The sequence below is a fragment of the Coptis chinensis genome, chromosome 8 (genome assembly GCF_015680905.1).
Source record: "Coptis chinensis isolate HL-2020 chromosome 8, ASM1568090v1, whole genome shotgun sequence".
NCBI lineage: Eukaryota > Viridiplantae > Streptophyta > Magnoliopsida > Ranunculales > Ranunculaceae > Coptis > Coptis chinensis.
This window is the reverse complement of record NC_141463.1, coordinates 58,805,178-58,823,328: the sequence shown is the minus strand read 5'-3', so window position 1 is coordinate 58,823,328 and position 18,151 is coordinate 58,805,178. Positions and strand designations below refer to the sequence as shown.

The window sequence follows — 18,151 nt, the reverse complement described above, 5'->3', positions numbered from 1 at the left end:
GATGAAGAGCAAATTAAGTGAGAAAAAGGCAAGTCTTCTAGGGAAAATATGAAGTTGCCACACATCTGGTAGACATGGATGTGCTAGGATTGAAGATGATCCGTAATTGTTTGTTTATTATTTACTAATATCTTCTAGACTTATTGCAGTAATGTTATATGCTTATGGGTTTGTTTATTCGTTTTAGATTAAGGAAAGTCCGGATGGTAAGGTCACAAGGGCCTTGAGATATTTGTCGCTACACATACAAGCAAGGATGGTTTGTTTTTTTTCAGTGAAGCTTAGTCAGTAAGGTTTACCTTATGTATTGTTCTTTATCTGTTTTCATGTTTTACTTGGAAGGTTCTGTTTTACTTTACTTGAAGTCATTTGCATTTAGATTATTGTATATGATTATAATTTTTGTTTATAGGATGAAATCAAGCGGCTTGTGAGTCTTGACCCTTTCTTGGGAAATAAAGATTTAGATAATGACCCTGTGGCAAAGGTATATCCTTTTAAACCTTTAGTTTTCCCTTGCATAAGTAGTGGTACATGTAAATGCACGTGGTCTGGCTTTGAATGTTTAAATGAGTCCACTGTTTGGTTTCTTTCATATGGGACCTACTTGCTGCACACTAGGTCTATGTGTTCAATTTCTATGATGCTTGTTGTTTGTATAGATTCTTTTTCCCATCACATGGTATATGTATCTTATCTATGCAGTTTAAGTGCTGCTTAATCGGCGCATAATAGCTATAAGCTACTACACCAATCTGATCAGGTAAAAAGTTAAAGGTCTGAGCGGCGCATAATAGCTATAAGCTATTACACCAATGAAATGAAGTTGGATTGAACTTGGGCAAATTCCCACTTCTATTCCCAAGAGAAATTGGTACTGGACCTTATAATCGATATTCGAAACATCAAAAGACAAATATGTTACTGATTCACGCTTAATTAAACTGCACAATATCTTATATGCAGTATTGTTAGGGTAATTCTTGTCTGAATTTGTTCATTTATTTGCTCTTTGGTTAGGTTTTAGGTCGTGATGGCAAGGGCCGAGTTCGAGGATTAGGAACTGGTGTTTCAAAGGCAGTTGTACATGCCGCAGCTCCTTACAATCGAATTATTGAAGAAGAAAAGAGAAAGCGTGAAACAACAGATGGAAACTTGGACTAGTGATGCAACGACTTGATGAAGAGTCGAGGGCGCATAAGATTATGGAGGAAAAGTTGGAGGTTTATGCACGTGACCCACCAGAGTTTGAAAATATTTCGCAGGTACTTATGTAATATGTCTAGCTCTTCACTTCAAGTTCAAGAAATATGTCCATGTGCATGAGTTGGAGTTTGAATTTGGATCAAACATTTTGACATGAAGAGCTTGCCTTTTTGCTAGCTTGTCTATCTGTTGTTATCAAAATTGCTCTTGGATCTTTACCAAACACTTCCTGATTATATACTAGGGCATGAATTAGAAACCTTGATTAACAAAAGATACATTGAAATTCTAAAGCAACAAGGATCAAGAGAAATATCCTTCAAGTTGCTTTTTGTTTTTAATAAAGAAAACATATAAACTATTATGCCATGAAAGTCATGTACAAAGCTATATTACATTACTCTTTCTTGGTAACAATATATAAATGTTGTATACATATTTAAGTGTAAATGGCATTGCCACGTACTGCTGCAGGTATGAAAGGACGCACATGACCTATAGAATGCAGTCTAAATTTTTAGGTGCAGCTTGGTGGGTTCAAACACTGGTAATTACCCGAGACAGGTTGCTTGTATGTAGGAATGTCATTGGCATCCACATATCTGACTTCTCCGGGACCAAAAGATAGATCACTGTGTCTGCCAATGGCAAATGCAAGTATTTAAGATCATATCTACATTGACAACTAAATTCAGTATAAATATAATCATAACTACTCTGAAGTGGTAGTATCTAGTAGTTGTTAATCAAGCTTACTTGCGCAGGTCCAGTCCTACTAAACTACTCTGGGTTTCTATAACCGACATGAGCTGTGTTACTTGAACACATATATCAGATACACTCTCGTTTGGAGTTCCATGGTCGCATGCTACACATATCATCTCCCCGATATAGTACTCATATACTATATTGATTTAAATAGATAGAGCATTGTTATGAAATATATAGCTTATGTGAATTGTGAAGTACGTGCATTCATGAATACTCTTATATGTTTTAGGCAAGATGTCGTTCACCCGTTGTTGATGAAGAATCAGATGTTATGCCATTCGGACGATGTCTATTAAAGAACTTCAAGGGAATCTGTTGCACTTGGAAGTGTGTCTAGTGATTTTACTTCCGCAGATTCATATAGTATCACAGTTAACGACATCTTTGATTATACTACCGAGTTGTATATTGGGGAAGGAACACTTGGCGATGTTTCAATCGGCGATACAATCAAATGGCCCAAGACTTTTGTTGAGCCCATTTGATAAAGGTTGATTAACTTTTATGTGTAGCCAATTTTCTTTTGGATATTTTGTACACTTGAAGATTATATGAAGCGTAGGAAAAACTCAATGTTAAAGTTATATTCTAGAATATTTTGGTGTTTTGAAGAATGAATGGAGTGTATATTTTGAGATGTTTGTTTAAATATGGAAATGAGATGTTTGTTTCAATATAGAACAAGTAATATTAATTTTGCAGGTTAAGTGCGTCCTAATAAAATGGGGCAGGTTTAGCTGGTTGCTACAAAATATGAGATTTTTTTTTTATTTGTAACCCATCAGCAACGGTTTATAACCGTTACAAATTTAAAAACGTTGCTAAAATTTTGTACAAAACAGGCATAAACAAGCGTAACGCTTAAAAACCGTTGGAAAGTTTTTCTTGCAATGGTTAATAAGCGTTGGAAATTTCAATTTGCAACGGTTAATAACCGTTGGAAATTTTTGTTTGCAACGCTTATTAACCGTTGCAAAAAATTTCCAACACTTTACCCACGCCATATTTGCAACGCTTAAAAAGCGTTGCGAAAATTATTAGCAACGGTTTTTTGCCGTTGCAAATAACCTGTTATGGTGTAGTGTTTGGTAGATTTACATTATTGCAATTTATTTTCTTGTCTTGTTATTTCTTTTATTTTAATCTATTTGTTTTTCTTTGTTTTCAAGTTCTTCATTTCATTCAATACTTGTTTTAAATCTTGTCATTTCAATCAAACTTGTTTCTAAACTTTCCTTGTCATTTAAATCTTAAGAACACAAGTTACACTCATTCAAAGACATAAAATGAGTGTGACTTGGTGATAAAGTTATCTCATTTCCTTTCTTTTCACTTAATATTTTAATATTACATCAACTTCAATGTTTTTAATGTTTTTCCCTTCATAAGCAATTTGTTTTGCAATACCTCTTTAGATCTAGAACAATGAATAAGAAAAATTGAAAAAATTATTGTTTTTAGTCATCAACCATTTTTCCCATCTTAAGATTTAAGACGAACTTCAACCTATAAAACAAACTCACCACTCATATACAAACTTCAGATGTCAGGTTGCTTGGAGGGGCAGTCAGCATTGATTCTTTTTTTGTCATGAGACTTGCTCGTAAGCGTGTTGAAAAGGCTATGACTTCGATGGACCGTTTAGTTGTATTGGAGGATCCACAATATGAGTTAACACTCTTACGAGCTTGTGTTGGGCTCTCCAAGTTGGTTTTTGTAGTTCGTACTTGTCCACCATCATTTTTTAGGGAGGCATCTAAGACTTTTGATCAACACATTCGCATGGTTCTGCAGGGTATTATAGTTTCTGATGGTCCTGGCTTCGGTGATTTGCAGTGGCGTTTAGCGATGCTTCCATTGCGCCTTGGTGGGTTAGGTATCTATTGTGCATTTGATGTCTCTGCTTTTGCTTTTGTGGCTCCCATTTTCAAACCTTAGTGATTCAGAACCACATTCTTAAGAGTTGTGGTCCAGTGCCTATGGGTGAGATCCTTGATGATACTACCAGTGCATTGCATCTCTGTCTTCCCAATTTTGACCTTGATTATCTGGCTGTGAATGCTACCATCTCCTGAAAACCATAAAAAGTATTGGCGAAAACTTTATACGGTGTTGCTAGTCTTGAGAAGGAATTTGAGTTATCTGCTCGTCAAAAAGCAGTCATTGGATGCTTGCAATCGGAACATGCAAAAGATTTTCTACTTGCTATTCCGATGGAGGGACTTGGACAGCGTTTGTCACAGATGGAGTATCATGCCATTCTCTGGTACTGTCTTATGATTCCTCTGTACTCTGATGGGGGTCTTTGCCCTATATGGAAAAAAAAATAGATTAGATGCTTTTGGGGACCATGCAACACATTATTGTAGACATTTTCTTGGTTTTAAATACTAACATGATCATGTTAGAGACATTTTATGTGATGTATTTTGAAGGGCTGGGGTATAAGTGAAGAAAGAGGCTCATGTGAACTCTCTCACTGATCCGAATGAGGGCAGATCGACACTTAGGCCTGCAGATGTCTTGATTTACAGTTAGTCCGAGGGAAAACATGCATGTATTGATGTAACTAGAGTTTCTCCGTTGGTAGGGTTGGGGAATGGTGACTTTGAGGTGGGAAAAGCTGCTAAGAGGGTAGCAACAGGAAAGATGGATAAGCATGGGGAAGCTTGTAAGGCGAACCAACATTGTTTTATTCCGTTCACTTTCGACACTTTTGGGTTTTTGGAACAACAGTCTATTGAGCTCCTCAAGAGACTTCAAAAAGTTATGGACAATAATGTTATGACAGCTGGTTCTAACGAGTTTGTTTTTCGAAAGATAGGCCTTGTGGCGCAGCTTGTTGCACGTCTGTCCTAATTATTTGTAAAACTCGTTATCATTATTAATAAAATTTCAAAAAAAAAAAAAAAAATAAAAAAATAAAAAAAAAAAAATCCTATTCCATTAACACAAACAATTATCCCAAACACATCCCTCACAATGAGACAAATAAATAACATAACATAACGAATTTGTAGACAGGCATAGAAATGTTGTACACAGGGACATCATAAGCTCATTGGTCCACGTCTCCAACTTAACCATCTAGACTTAAAACAAACTCAACACCTCAATTTACTTTTTTCATTTTATTTATTTTAGCAAAAAAAAAAAAAAAAAAGGCAACACATCTCATCTCACCACCGTCTTCTCCATCCACCAAACAACAATGGTTGTGGTTGTTTCTTTTTAGACAACCGATTAAAAAATCTTCCTCTCAGAACTTCTCTCCGACTCAATTGGTTGAAACCCATTCCACTATTTTTTACACTATCTTCTCTCTAGTTGAAAGCCACAATAATCTAACTTTCAATTCAACTCCATAAGTAGGAAATTGTTTAAAAAAGTAAATCCAATTTTAAAAATTAAAACTCTCAATAATGTTCTCTTCTTCAACTAACAGTAGTTGTTGTTGTTGTTTTTTTTTTTTTTATGAATTTACCCAATACTCACCAAATTAGTTTGGCGATTGCTTCGACATTGGTAACTCCGTGAACCAACTCGAAAACTTCCATTTTGGATTTGTTAGGTAATCTTGTTTTCTGTTTATTTTTTCTTTTCCTTCAATTTTGCTGATTGTCTAGCTCTGTGGTGAGAAGATGGTGTTTTAGGTGTTGTTATTTTATGTTTTTTCATTTATTTAAATTTGGCTAAAAGAAAAGAAAAAAATAGAAAGAATGAAAACAAAAAGATAAAGGCTGTGTTTGATAGCCCCATTTGTCATGGCAAATGCAAATAAATGGCACTATTCACTTGTTTGGCACTGTTTGATGTGTTTTTTGAGTTATGGCAAATTTTTTTTGGATTTGCCACAAGTTGTCATTTGCCATGATTTTGGTGGCAAAATTTACTCTGGGGGGAGCTGAGTAAATTTTACCACGACAAATTTGTACACAAATTTGCCACCGAAATAAGTGGATTTGCCACAAAAAAAAGTGCTCGACAAAAAAAAAAAAAAAAAAAAAAAACTCTCACTGGAGCGCTCAACCAGGTTCGTCTTCTCAATCCCTCTTTCTACTCTCATTAGTTTCTCTCCTATTTGCCATTAACTTCTTCTTCTCTCACACTCTCATTAATTTCTCTCCTCATACAGTTGTGTATTGATTTGGAGAGTTGTGTATTGATTTGGAGACAAGCAACATAATCATCGACTTGCACAACTTGACGGAGGAGGTTTGTTCATCTCTTTCTCTCTCTCAATCTCTCTCATGTGTGTGCATGTTAATTTTCATTCTCTCATTCTTTTATGTTAGGGTTAGGGTTCAAGTATATATAATGATTTCATTTTTTTTTTTTTGTTTATTTAGATTGTTAATTGAGGCATGATTGTTGAGTATTTGGCTCTGTTTTTATTTATTCGAAAAAGAAATGAAAAATAGATCGTAAAATATCTTTGGATTTATTTTGTATACAATGTTCCGCGGAACTTGAACACTATGAATTGTGATTTCTGAAATAAGATGAAGGGTTGCGAACTATGGGAATTAATAACTTTGATAATTAATTCATGTACAAAGTCAAATATTGAATGCCCAAATAATATTTTCTACCTTTTTGTTCAATTTAATAAGTAATTGGATAATTCATTAGATTTGGATTCATTGTAGTTGCATTTGGTATAAATCTATTTTTTGTAAACTTGTGTTAGTAATCTAGTTGACATGCTTTTGATTGAGTTATGAATTTGGTTTCTTTCTTGGTAAATTAAATTGTTGTCATTCTTTGCTCATTCTATGTTTTGCTTTGTCTTATTTAGTCTCATGCATGATTGTCCATTTAATTAGGTAGAATGCCAATGAAGAAGAACGTAAATTAGCTGCAGTTACTATGATGCTAACAATCATGCAAAGGCTATGATGTGGTACCAATGGTATAGGAGAAATAAGCGAAGGGTTATAGTTCCTAGGGCCCTCATTAGAAATTGGGATGCTCAAAGAAACATTGTTTTCACGAATTGAATGTTCAGTGTAGTGACCGTATATGCTACTTAACAGTTGAGAATGAGGATATTTACATTTGAAGCGTCTATGCACTTTCGATTCGCGGGGTTATGGGTTAGTTGATAGTCGGTCCGTTAAGGTTGAAGAACAAGTAGCCATTTTCTTACACAGTTGGGCGCGATTTAAGGAATCGGACTTTTGAGATTCAATTTTTAGATCAACGAAACAATTAACCGGTACTTCCACCGAAGTATTAAATGCACCGCTTAGGCTACATAGAGACGGCACGACCTGCCACCATAGAAAACTCTCCACCGACCGTGGTGGAACACCTAAATCTTGGCACCATTTTTTCCGGTTTGTTAGCTATATATCTAATGTACATAATGTTAATTAGTAATTCTTTTCCGATGATGCTATATTAATTAGGATCTTTGTGGGTGCAATTGATGGCACCCACTTTGAAGCTTTACGATACCACCTCAAGATCAAGTTAGGTATCGTGAATCGAAGGGGGGCGGGGTTACTCGAATGTCTTAGTGGCATGTACATTTGGTATGAGATTCACCTACGCATTTCTTCTTGGTTGGGAGGGTTCCGCCCATGATGGTGGTTTCTTTGAGATGTGCAAAGTTGAGTCGGCCGGGGCACAAACTAACGTACCACATGGTACGTATCCTTAAAACATTTCAAATCCCAACTGTTTTGGAGTATTATTAAAATTCATCAATCATTCTAATTAATTTTTTCACATAGGTAAGTATTATCTCGCCGATGCTGGGTTCCCGCTAGTTCCACACTTCCTTACACCATATCGTGTTGTAAGATATCATCTTAGTGACCAACAACGTAACTCTAGATACAACGGTGCCCAGAATGCAAAAGAAATGTATAACTTCCGTCATTCATCTTTGCGGAATGTTGTTGAAAGGACAATTGGTGTGTTGAAGAAAAGATTTGCGTATCTTAGGCACGCTCCACACCATGATATTGAGACACAAGCAAAGATAATTTGTGCATGTTGTGGGTTGCATAACTTTTTGCTCAATAATAATGATGATATATGGGAAGAAGAAAGAGCGACTATTGAAGAGGAAGGAAATGGAGAAGTAGGCGATGATGTGGGGATAACCATGACTCCGAGTGATGGTTGGATAGCATGGAGAGATGGGTTGATGGCGGACATGTGGGAGCGTCGAGATGAACGAAATGGAGAAGAATAACTAGTGTGTTGTTGGCAATAGTGGTTTAATTTTATGTTTTTGTTGTATTTGTTTTGGCAATGTTGAATGATGTGTTTTGCCTGCCGGGATACTTGTATTATTATGGCTTATGACTTTTGTTAATCTATATGACAATATGGTTTCTTATAGCCTTCCTTATATTAGTAACTCTTTGTTTAGATTTGTGTATGAATATCTAAACCTTGTTTTGGTTTCAAGTCCTACCACTACGAAGTTCACTATCTCATTTTGGTTTCGTGTCGATATAGAACACTGATTATTATATTATTCTCTTTTGGTTTATTATATTCAGAACAATGTCACATAACAATGCTAGAAGCCAAGCACCACGTCCTCCACCCCCGCCTCCGCCAATTCGAAGTTGTTGTTGGAAGCGTCAACACGTTGGAACGATGGAATGGACAAGATCCTTGTCGGAACTTTGTTTGACATCATTATTTGTTCTAGGGAAGGGTTCTCGAAATTCTAACGTTTCCAAGAAAGATACTCTAGTTCAAGTTGCAAGTGTGGTAACCAATTACGGTTCTCAAAAAGTAGATTGGAATCATGTGCGCTCTAGGCTAAGGTCATTAAAGGGGTGCCTACATTCTTTGTAGAGTTGCTAGGCGAGTGGCTTCTCCTTTAACCATCAAACTAAGTAAATTCAAGCTGATGCCGATGTATGGGAGAGGTATATTCAGGTAAAATGATCTTGATTTAGCCATTTTATATATATTTCACTTTAATATATTTGTCATTGAAGAGAAGCTAGCTTCCTAGAGGACTAACGTGAGTCACATTATCATTGTAGGCTCACCCACAAACAAGTTATAAAATCAAGTGGCTTCCAAACTATGAGATGCTTGACTTCATATATGGAAATGATTACGCAAATGGAAGTGGAAACTTTAATGCGCATGATCGATGCTATACCCATATTGGATGGAATGCGTTTTTTTTTTTTTTTTATTTGTGGTTTTTCTTTATGCGATAAGATATTACTAAGCTCATAACTATGTTGTGTGTTTATTTTAATAGATGAAACTGATGATAATGACCCCGTTAATGTAAATGAATATGTTGACAATACCGGAGATGCTACCCAAGGCTCAGGGGTGAATGTGGAAGCAGAATCACCGCGTCAAAATTCGAATGGGCAAAAGAAAAAAAAACCTCGCATAGATGTGAACGACGAGAATATAGCTAAGACATTCGAACATCTTGCGAGAATTTTGCTAAGGCAATGGCGGACAATTTGAAGGCGACCTCCTAGCATGATGCAAAAAGTTCATGATGCCTTGAAAGGTCTTGAGTTGTCTAAAGAAAATTTTAAGCTTGGAATGACCTTCCTTGGAAATAGCCCAAACATGGGTGAAATCTTTTTGAGTTTTGATGATGAAGATCTTAGGAAGGAGTGGCTTTTGGACAACCTTCCGGTGGCTTAAGGCACTTCTTTTTGGATTTTGCTATTATGGTACATGTAATGCACTTGTCCGGTTTAAGGCGGTTCTTTTGGATTTTTGCTACTATGGCTAATCGGTACTCTTTCTGTGATTTGCGAGGGATCATGATGGACAAATTACAAGGGTGAAAGAAGACTTTTTCTTCTTGAAGAAATTTCGTCTATGGTCCATATTAAGGCGAGGGAGATTCGAGGCAAAGTCGTGAGATGAAGAAGATGCACGGTGAGATATCGGATCTGATTCGACATGGAAGATACTAAGTGCAAGCCTCGCCAAACAACTTGCGAGAACAACCAATCAATCTATAATCGTTTTGTTTGACAAGCACTATTACCCCTTTATTTGTTTCATTTTAGTTGAGACCGTAGATCCTCCTCGTGCTCTTCAATGGATGGTGTGTTTTAGATTTTGTGGGTTTTAAGTGTATTTTGATTAAAAAAACAACGACTTGCAGAACAATTATGAAAAGAGAAGTTATCGAACTTCTCAGTATTTTCATGGTGTTTGCTTATTCGATGCGTTTAATGCTTGTTTGTGTAGTATCACGCTTTCCAGTTGTTTCTGTATAAGATATAGCATCAGATAAGTGATATTCGACAACTCCACAAAATAAATCTTTCAATATACTAAAATAATAAATGTTCATGTTATTGTTACAATATTCAATATTGAATACTATATATATTCAATATTATTTCAATATACTAGAATAACATGTAATGCGTAAGATTGAGTTGTTTACGTATAAGATATAGCATCGGATAAGCATAAACGCCCTTCCGACTCAAGAGTTCCATTCGCTCATGTCTCCACCTTGAACAATGTTATGCTCCGGGGATGATGTGGAATTGTGCAGAAATCTCATTTGTCAATATTGAATAGTAGGATGGACTTTGAACAAGTAGAAGGCATCGCGGATTCCACTGCGAGGGGATAGATCAAATGAAACCATCCATCCAAAGGGGGTCTCATTTAAGATGGTCTGCGAAAGTGCAAGGAGCTTGAGTGCTGGATTGGATATCTCCTCCACAATTTTTTGCCCAAAGCCGACAATATGAAACTCAGAACCTAGTAATCCACAACACATGTAAAGAACTCTATATTCCTTTGTTTGGGAATGGAAGTATAATCCACATACTCTATATCTCAATTCTGGAGCAATAATAGTTACTTGTTCTTGTGTAATAGGATTCCATATGAAAAAAAGCGGAGTCATCAAGAGTTGTATTTTTGAAGAGTAGGAACCCCTTATAGCTAGGAACCAAAAAGAAAGGGCTTGTACACCTTCTCAGTGCGGATATAGCTCACATTGACTTTTGTCCTTGATTATAGATTCTTACGTCCATCCAAAAAATGGATGACAATATCAGTTTTATCACGTGTTGTGAAATATCTCGGTTCTAACCACTGAACAACAAGGATTGGAGTAGCTTGATCAAGGTGCATGGCAACAAAAGATGGACTTGACAAGGTCGATGCGGGCGATCTACATACACGTAAACATTGAAAGGCGACCTCGTGATTAAGTCTAGTAAGGATACTCATGATGATATCATCTGGGAGGAGGAGAAGGCTATTCTTATCAGAGAGAGATCTATGACAAAGTGAAGCATAGTTATCCTTACCCAAAATATATATAAACAATAAATGTTCATACCCAAAACAGACATGAACATTGATTGTTCATACCCAAAACATATATGAACAATAAATGTTCATACCCAAAACAGACATGAACATTGATTGTTCATACCCAAAACATATATGAACATTGATTGTTCATTTTTAGGAAAGCGCCATAAGAAGTGCATCATGGGCGTGTAGGCGGGCATACCCTTTGTATACAAGTCCATTTAACTTCTTTAACCATCCCCACGTCACGTTTCACTTGAACATGGCGTGCACTTCATTTCGGGCTTTCTAATTCCATTGTCTTTTCTCCTTCAAGTTCTTGTAATCTTTAAAGTCCGTTTTAAAAGCACAATCCAAAGCCGTCTTTTTCCTACACACTTTACTCGCTAATAAGCCCATAAGGAATATTTGTCGTTGGAAAGCAAAAAGGTTATGTGTGGAGGCATCTTATTTGTGTGGTGGTGGTGGTAGTGTGGTGAGTGTGAATTTATGGTGTTGTGTGTGTGAGTGTGTGGTGGTAATGTGGTGAGTCGCGTCTTTGGTGGTGGCGGTGGTGTAATGACTAGTGTGTGTGGTGGTGTGTGATGGTGTGTGGTAGGTGGGTGGGTGGTGGTGTGTATGGTGTGATTTGGTAGTGCGGTGGATTGTTGTTGTTCTTGCTGCTGGCTGGCGATGATGGTTCAGTGCTTCGCTTCTTTGGCGCTACGGTGATCCGATTTCTTGCAAGTACCGGGAGGGGTATATCGGCTTCTTCCTCCGGCTCAAAGATAAACCGAGTGCAAGATAGCCCCGAAGAAGTTTAAGTTGGTTAGTCCGTTAGTCATATTTTGAACCTTATATTAATTTGCTTGACTACTTCATTTCCCTGTTTCCTATTCTAATATGTTGGGTTCGCGGGGCCTTAACTAAAGGCACTCGATGCCATGAAGGATTCACGGGTTCTTGATTACGTTGAAAGGGTGCTTTTGTAATGGTCATTTTGTCTATCATTTTGGCTTATGGAAATGTCACTAATTTGTAGAGCCCAAAGAAATGAGTAGCTGAATGCAAATTTTCATTTTCTGAGATGACTTCTCTTCAAGATAGAAAGCTAGATTTGAAGAGTTCGTCTTCGCTTCTATAAGTGTGCACCGGACTTCGCATGGAGCATCTTAACGGCCGTTGCCTAAAGTCCGAGATAAAATCGGCTAACCATGATGATTTATCAAATCTTTGTCGCTCCTCTTTAATGACAAACTCAAAGGGAAACTATTCTGCTTAATTTAAAGAATCGCTGAGCCAAGAAAATCCAACTTGTAGATTGGCAAATAATTTGACCCGATGATGGTTTATTGTTCGTGCCAAGATGGAGAATAAGCCATGTATCGGACATTGACATGTGAATCATGTTTATCTAATTAATGTTTTAAGTTCACTACTATTCACAATGAAGTCGTAAAAGTTATTGTACAGATGAGGCTATTATGTTGAAATTTGAATTGGAAAACCCGCATTATGCGAGTCCATCTCCTTACTTATTTGAAAATTAATTTCTTCACAATTTATTTTTTTTAGAAGCAATCCAAAGATTGAGTGAGGTCGAGAAAAAGGAGGATGTTTGTGTTCTCTAGTGAATGTGGACAATATTTTTGATTGCCTAGTTAAATGACCAACTCTTTTTACAACTGCTGGTGCTCTTAAGTAAAATGTATTTCTGGAAACAACGGAGGAACCCCTGCCCCAATTTTGGGAAGTCACTTGTTTCCATATATGCTTGTTTCTGGATTCCAGCAAACAAAACCTTTTGTTAAGCTCCTTAAAATACATTAATTAGTGAGAAAACACTGACAAATCTCAAATTTTCTCACTAGAGGTTTGCCAGTAAATAAACACATCTTAAATATTTTAAAAGCACAAAAAATGAAGAAATGAAATATTTATCGCGGCAAATTTGGACAATCAAACAGCAGCAAATGGTTGCAAATCAGGACAAATAATATTTACCACAGTATCATCAAACAGTGGCAATTTAAATTTGCCATAAGATATTTGCAATTGTCACATAGTAAATTTGTCAGTGGCAAATGGTGACAAAATTTGCATTTGCCACAGCTCCTATCAAACATAGCCAAAGTGTACGAGCCCAGGTTGGCAAACTAGTTTGAGACGTGGCCCAATAAACTTGTGTTCGGTGATGAGAGTTAGATCTAAAAAGGTCAAAACAGTAATATTATATTTGTCATCTACTCGGAACAGCAGAAACAAAATCGGAACTTCTCAAATCTGGATCCAGCAAGCAAACTTATTATTGTATGTACTAGATTCTTTATTTTTTTTAATGTTGTTCGATCTGATTAATGTTCTTGTTAGATAACTCTCACTAATCATTTCTTTACTTATAATAATTATTAGATCCATCTCTCAAATGAAACAATTACTATTATTCTTATTATTAACTGAAGCATACTTCAAAATGAGAACAAAACTCGTTATGTATGTATGATGACTACATCTTGGACTATGAAATATCATTATTAAAGGGAAAGTATGCTGTTTGAATTTCAGTACTACTTTCAACGGAGGAAGATATTAAAGGGAAAGTACCCTTACTTTTAACCAAGGAAGGTGCAATCACTATTTCAAGCAGGGAGCCTTGTTGTTACCAGTGAAACGTTGTATATCATTTTTCATGCCCCAAAAAGCTTTGCAAAGAGTTTTCATTGAGAATAAGGAGGAAACACGTATTGGAAATAGCAACGTTAATAGTAGCGATTCACTTAATAGACGTGAGTGTGACTGGAAGCATATCATAATGATCTGAATGTTGTGGAAAAGACTTTAAAGCAAAGGACACTGGGCGTCTGTTTATTCTGTCACTGAGGAGAAAGGTTGATCTTAGCAATAACGTAATGAACAAGACGGGACAGAAACCTTAGTGATTGAACTGTTAGGGAGCATCGTGATAGTTGTGATTGACGACAGATTCTTTGGAATTAAAAAGAGATTGACAGGATTGAGTTTTGGATTTTATTTTTCTTTTGTACTAGTCCGATGAAAACAAAAATCTACTGTAGTCACCCCCATAAATCATACAGTTTTACAAACCAGAATTGGAAAGAATGCGGGAGTCTCCAAATTTCTATACTAAATAGAAATGTTTAGCATGTTAATCTGTGTTTACATAATAAGGAAAATGGAAACTGAATGAATCTTTCCGACTAAGGGATGAACCATTTAACCATGCCTTTGGCTTCTGGTGACAATGGGATGACTTGCACAGAGAAGAAACACATGATGGATGGAGTGCTGTTGTGCAGTTACAGTGATTTTTTTTTTCTTTTCAAAAGTGGGTAATTATTAGTTTGGACTTACTTTAGCAATTGTTATAGAATGATGTTGCCTATACAACCATCTTTTGTCTTTGCTATATGATATATACAATTATACATAGTACAAGTGCTGTTGTATTAGAATAATTATTTTCAGGATAATAAGAACAATGGATTTCACTATACAGAAATAAATTGTTTCATCTCATTATATTGATATTAAGCATTTCTTCCTGTCAGGGTTTTCCTCGTACTTTTGAGAATATTGCCCTGGCTTTCTGGATATTTGAGTGCTGATTGAAGTTTCCTGCTTTTGCTTCAAGTTTCTCAGTGCTTTCATAAAATTATATCAAATGGTTAGCCAATGATAAAGCCTTAGGTTGCACTTAAACCTTTCGAAGATGGGAACACCATACCGCAGGTCTGTTCTGTTTTCTCTGAGCTATACAATTTGCAAAAGACACCATTGCTTGAGATTTCAAAGCTCTCTCTCTCTCTCTCTCTCTCTCACACACACACACACACACACAGAAAGTAAAGTATCTTACCTGTGTTGAGGTTATTAACCCCAATTTGGGCCTCCCTTGTTCTATGTCTATGTCTGGGCCTCCTCTTGATATACATAGAATTCTGCCCTCTCTAACTAATCAACACTTTGACACACTATCTGAGCCTTTGTTACAAGTGGTCACTGGTTCAAGTCTATCCAGGTGTAGTTGCACAAAGTGTACCCACTTGTGTTACAATCGTGTTCTAAAATCTAAACTGAGAGAGGGTTTTTATCCAACCAACATCTGGGCATGTCCCACCTCTTGATATACATAAATTTTGTCATTTCCAAGCTCAAGCTTTAAAGTAAATGGAAATTGAGCGATATAAGACTTGTACATTCGACTTAGTGCATAGATGCTGAGAAACTTCAATATTAATTTTTGATTAGTTTCTTTTTTTCTTATCCGTTTGCTTTCAGTGGACCTCATAAAAAGTCAAATGACAGTGCCAGACTGGTCATCACAGCCATTATGGGAGTCATTTTTGGTTTTTTTGTTGGTGTTTCGTTTCCTTCTATTTCAGTAAATAAGGTATTGACACAAGAATATTCACTAAATATACTTTTTATATAATTTATTAATATTCATTATATAGTCTTCCATCACAAATTTGCTTTGGTCTGACAAATCATGAAATCTTGACAGTTTAACCTCCGCTCTGGCCTTTTAACATCCAGAGTTGTGTCTCTTGTTGATGATAATAGATCATTTAGAGATATCCAGCTCAAACATGATCTGAACAGTTCCAGAGATAGTTCCAAGGTACGTGTGATCCCTACTTTTTTTAGTCATCTACCAAGTTTAACATGGTTTGGTCATTCTTGTTTTAGCCGAAGAAACTTAATCACTTAACATTGACAAGGATATGTATGTCTCTGTAAAACATGGGTATGAAGTGTCTAACACGACGATCTCAAGCAAATGACAACATGGATACAGCCAACATAGCAAAACTAAATTAAATATAATTATACATCTGGAACCGCCCACATGTGCCATGAATCCATGATATTACATTTTCTGGTACCTTTACTTTGTTTAATTTCAATTGCCTTTTTAATACATAGTATATGGTGAAACCTAGGTGACATTGACAGGTACATACAGGTACATGTAACACTAGCTGATATGAGTACAAAATATCTTACACAGTGTAATTCCTAAAGTTAAGGTATATAGCATTCAATTAGTCCGCGTGTCACGGATAGCTGCATGTGTCTGACATGGCTTTACATTGTGGACTTCAATTATTCCTAGTCTTACAACCTATCCAACACCGCCATCGTCATCATGATGATGCTTTTTGGAGAATGTATTTCCTACTGGTGCTGCTAATAAATTTTCAAAATATTTCCCAGTTATACGTTCTCTTAATAGCATTGCTCTCAAGATTACTTAAGAAGCTAAGAGCTAATTTTGTAAAGCAGTCTGTACCAGTATAGAATACAGTGACAGTGATATCATTTTCAAGTAAATCAGACTACCATTTATGGGTCAAGATTACTTACTGTTGAAGACTATTATAAATAACGGCTCACCAAATTGGAATCTGAAGGACGACAATAATTAATTCAATGCAAATGACCTGGGTTTGTTACTGGTGGACTGAAACAACTTACCATAGTAGAGACTCACATTAAAGTGCTTAAGTGATTGCGATGAATTAAATTAATGTAAACACAGAGAAAGCAAAGAAAAGGTGACAAACAGAGAGACCATTGCTTGAGAGAGACACCTTTGCTTGCTCTTGCTTGTGGTTTACAGTGGGTCAGTTGTCTAATATTTCTTTTTGCCCCCTATAATCAAATTATGTGTTTGTAGGCAAATGGGATTATTAAAAACTAAGATTGTAGAGGTGGTCCTGTCCCGCTTCATTCTAACCGTTACTTACTGACAAGAAAATTCTGGGCCTATTGTTGTTTTCATTTAATATATTACCTCTTAATGTTTTCTGACTCTGCAGTCAGCGGACTATGTGTACAGTACCAGAATTGATAATGTGTTTGTACATCAGGTATATGTTGCTACAAATCCTCGTGGTGCAGAGTTTCTACCTCCCGGGATTGTTGTGTCGAAAACAGATTTATATTTGCGGAGATTGTGGGGTGATCCCAACGAAGTATGATATTTTTTTGTCCCCTTTCCTTTTCTCATTTCTCATGTCTAATTTCCTGAGTATCTGTGCACACACTTGACCTCATGGAGTTATTTATGTAGTCAATTCAAACCTCAAATATTTCGGATTTCTATTGTTGAGATTGCGTCAGCTTAATCATTTATCTTTAACTCAGTTTGTTAGGTCAAGTAAAATAGATGAGTCAAGGTCAACTTAAGAATCAATCCTAATGCAAAGCTTAAGAAGATTCAACAAGTGACTTATTACAGTAATAAGTCATCGAAAGCCAAGTCACACGATGTTAACAGAATTGACTTTTCAAGTTAAATCCCAGTCAACTAGAGAGGAAAAGAAAATTCAGAATTAGTCTGGTCAAGTAAAAAGTGGAATTACTTTGACACTTCCAACAGTACTGGTTTTGTGCGCATCAAAGATGATTTTGAAACCATTGTTTGATTGGTCGGTGGGTATGAGGATGAGTAGATTGTATGAAGCCTTGCAGATGTGAAGTATTGTAATTCATGTCGCATCATAATTAAACCACAACCGAACTGTATACCTGGAATTGTTCCTTTGCCAATACCTTTTTGATAAGATTGCAGTTTTCTTATTACACTTAGAGCTTTTTAGAGCCTTCCTCCTATTCAAGGATTCCTTCTCCAATCATATCTTGCTAGCTTGAGCCACGCATATGACATTTTGTCACTCCTTCAGAGCATTCAACCTGCACTAAGTTATTTTCGTAGCGATTTTCAGATAGTTGGTTTCATGAACTCCTGTTTACGGTAATACTTTAGTGATGCACTTTCTATAATTGATTATGTTATGACTTGTGTATAAGTTGAAAAGACTTTAGTTGTGAATGTACTTGAGCTACAAAATGGGATGAAAATTAGATA

The 18,151-nt window shown here is 36.3% G+C and overlaps 1 protein-coding gene across 2 annotated transcripts in view; it reads left to right on the top strand.

The window, feature by feature from the left end:
• The first annotated feature begins 5,194 nt into the window (after positions 1–5,194).
• Positions 5,195–18,151, top strand: part of LOC147482174 (uncharacterized) — a 28,433-nt gene continuing 15,476 nt past the window's right edge. For both annotated transcript variants that reach the window (XM_086575339.1, XM_086575338.1), the window contains exons 1-6: positions 5,195–5,719; positions 13,391–13,566; positions 14,826–15,006; positions 15,556–15,667; positions 15,782–15,898; positions 17,151–17,255. In XM_086575339.1, the coding sequence (XP_086431465.1) occupies positions 14,987–15,006; positions 15,556–15,667; positions 15,782–15,898; positions 17,151–17,255 (354 nt within the window). In that variant the 5' untranslated portion in view covers positions 5,195–5,719; positions 13,391–13,566; positions 14,826–14,986. The remainder of the gene's footprint in view (positions 5,720–13,390; positions 13,567–14,825; positions 15,007–15,555; positions 15,668–15,781; positions 15,899–17,150; positions 17,256–18,151) is intronic.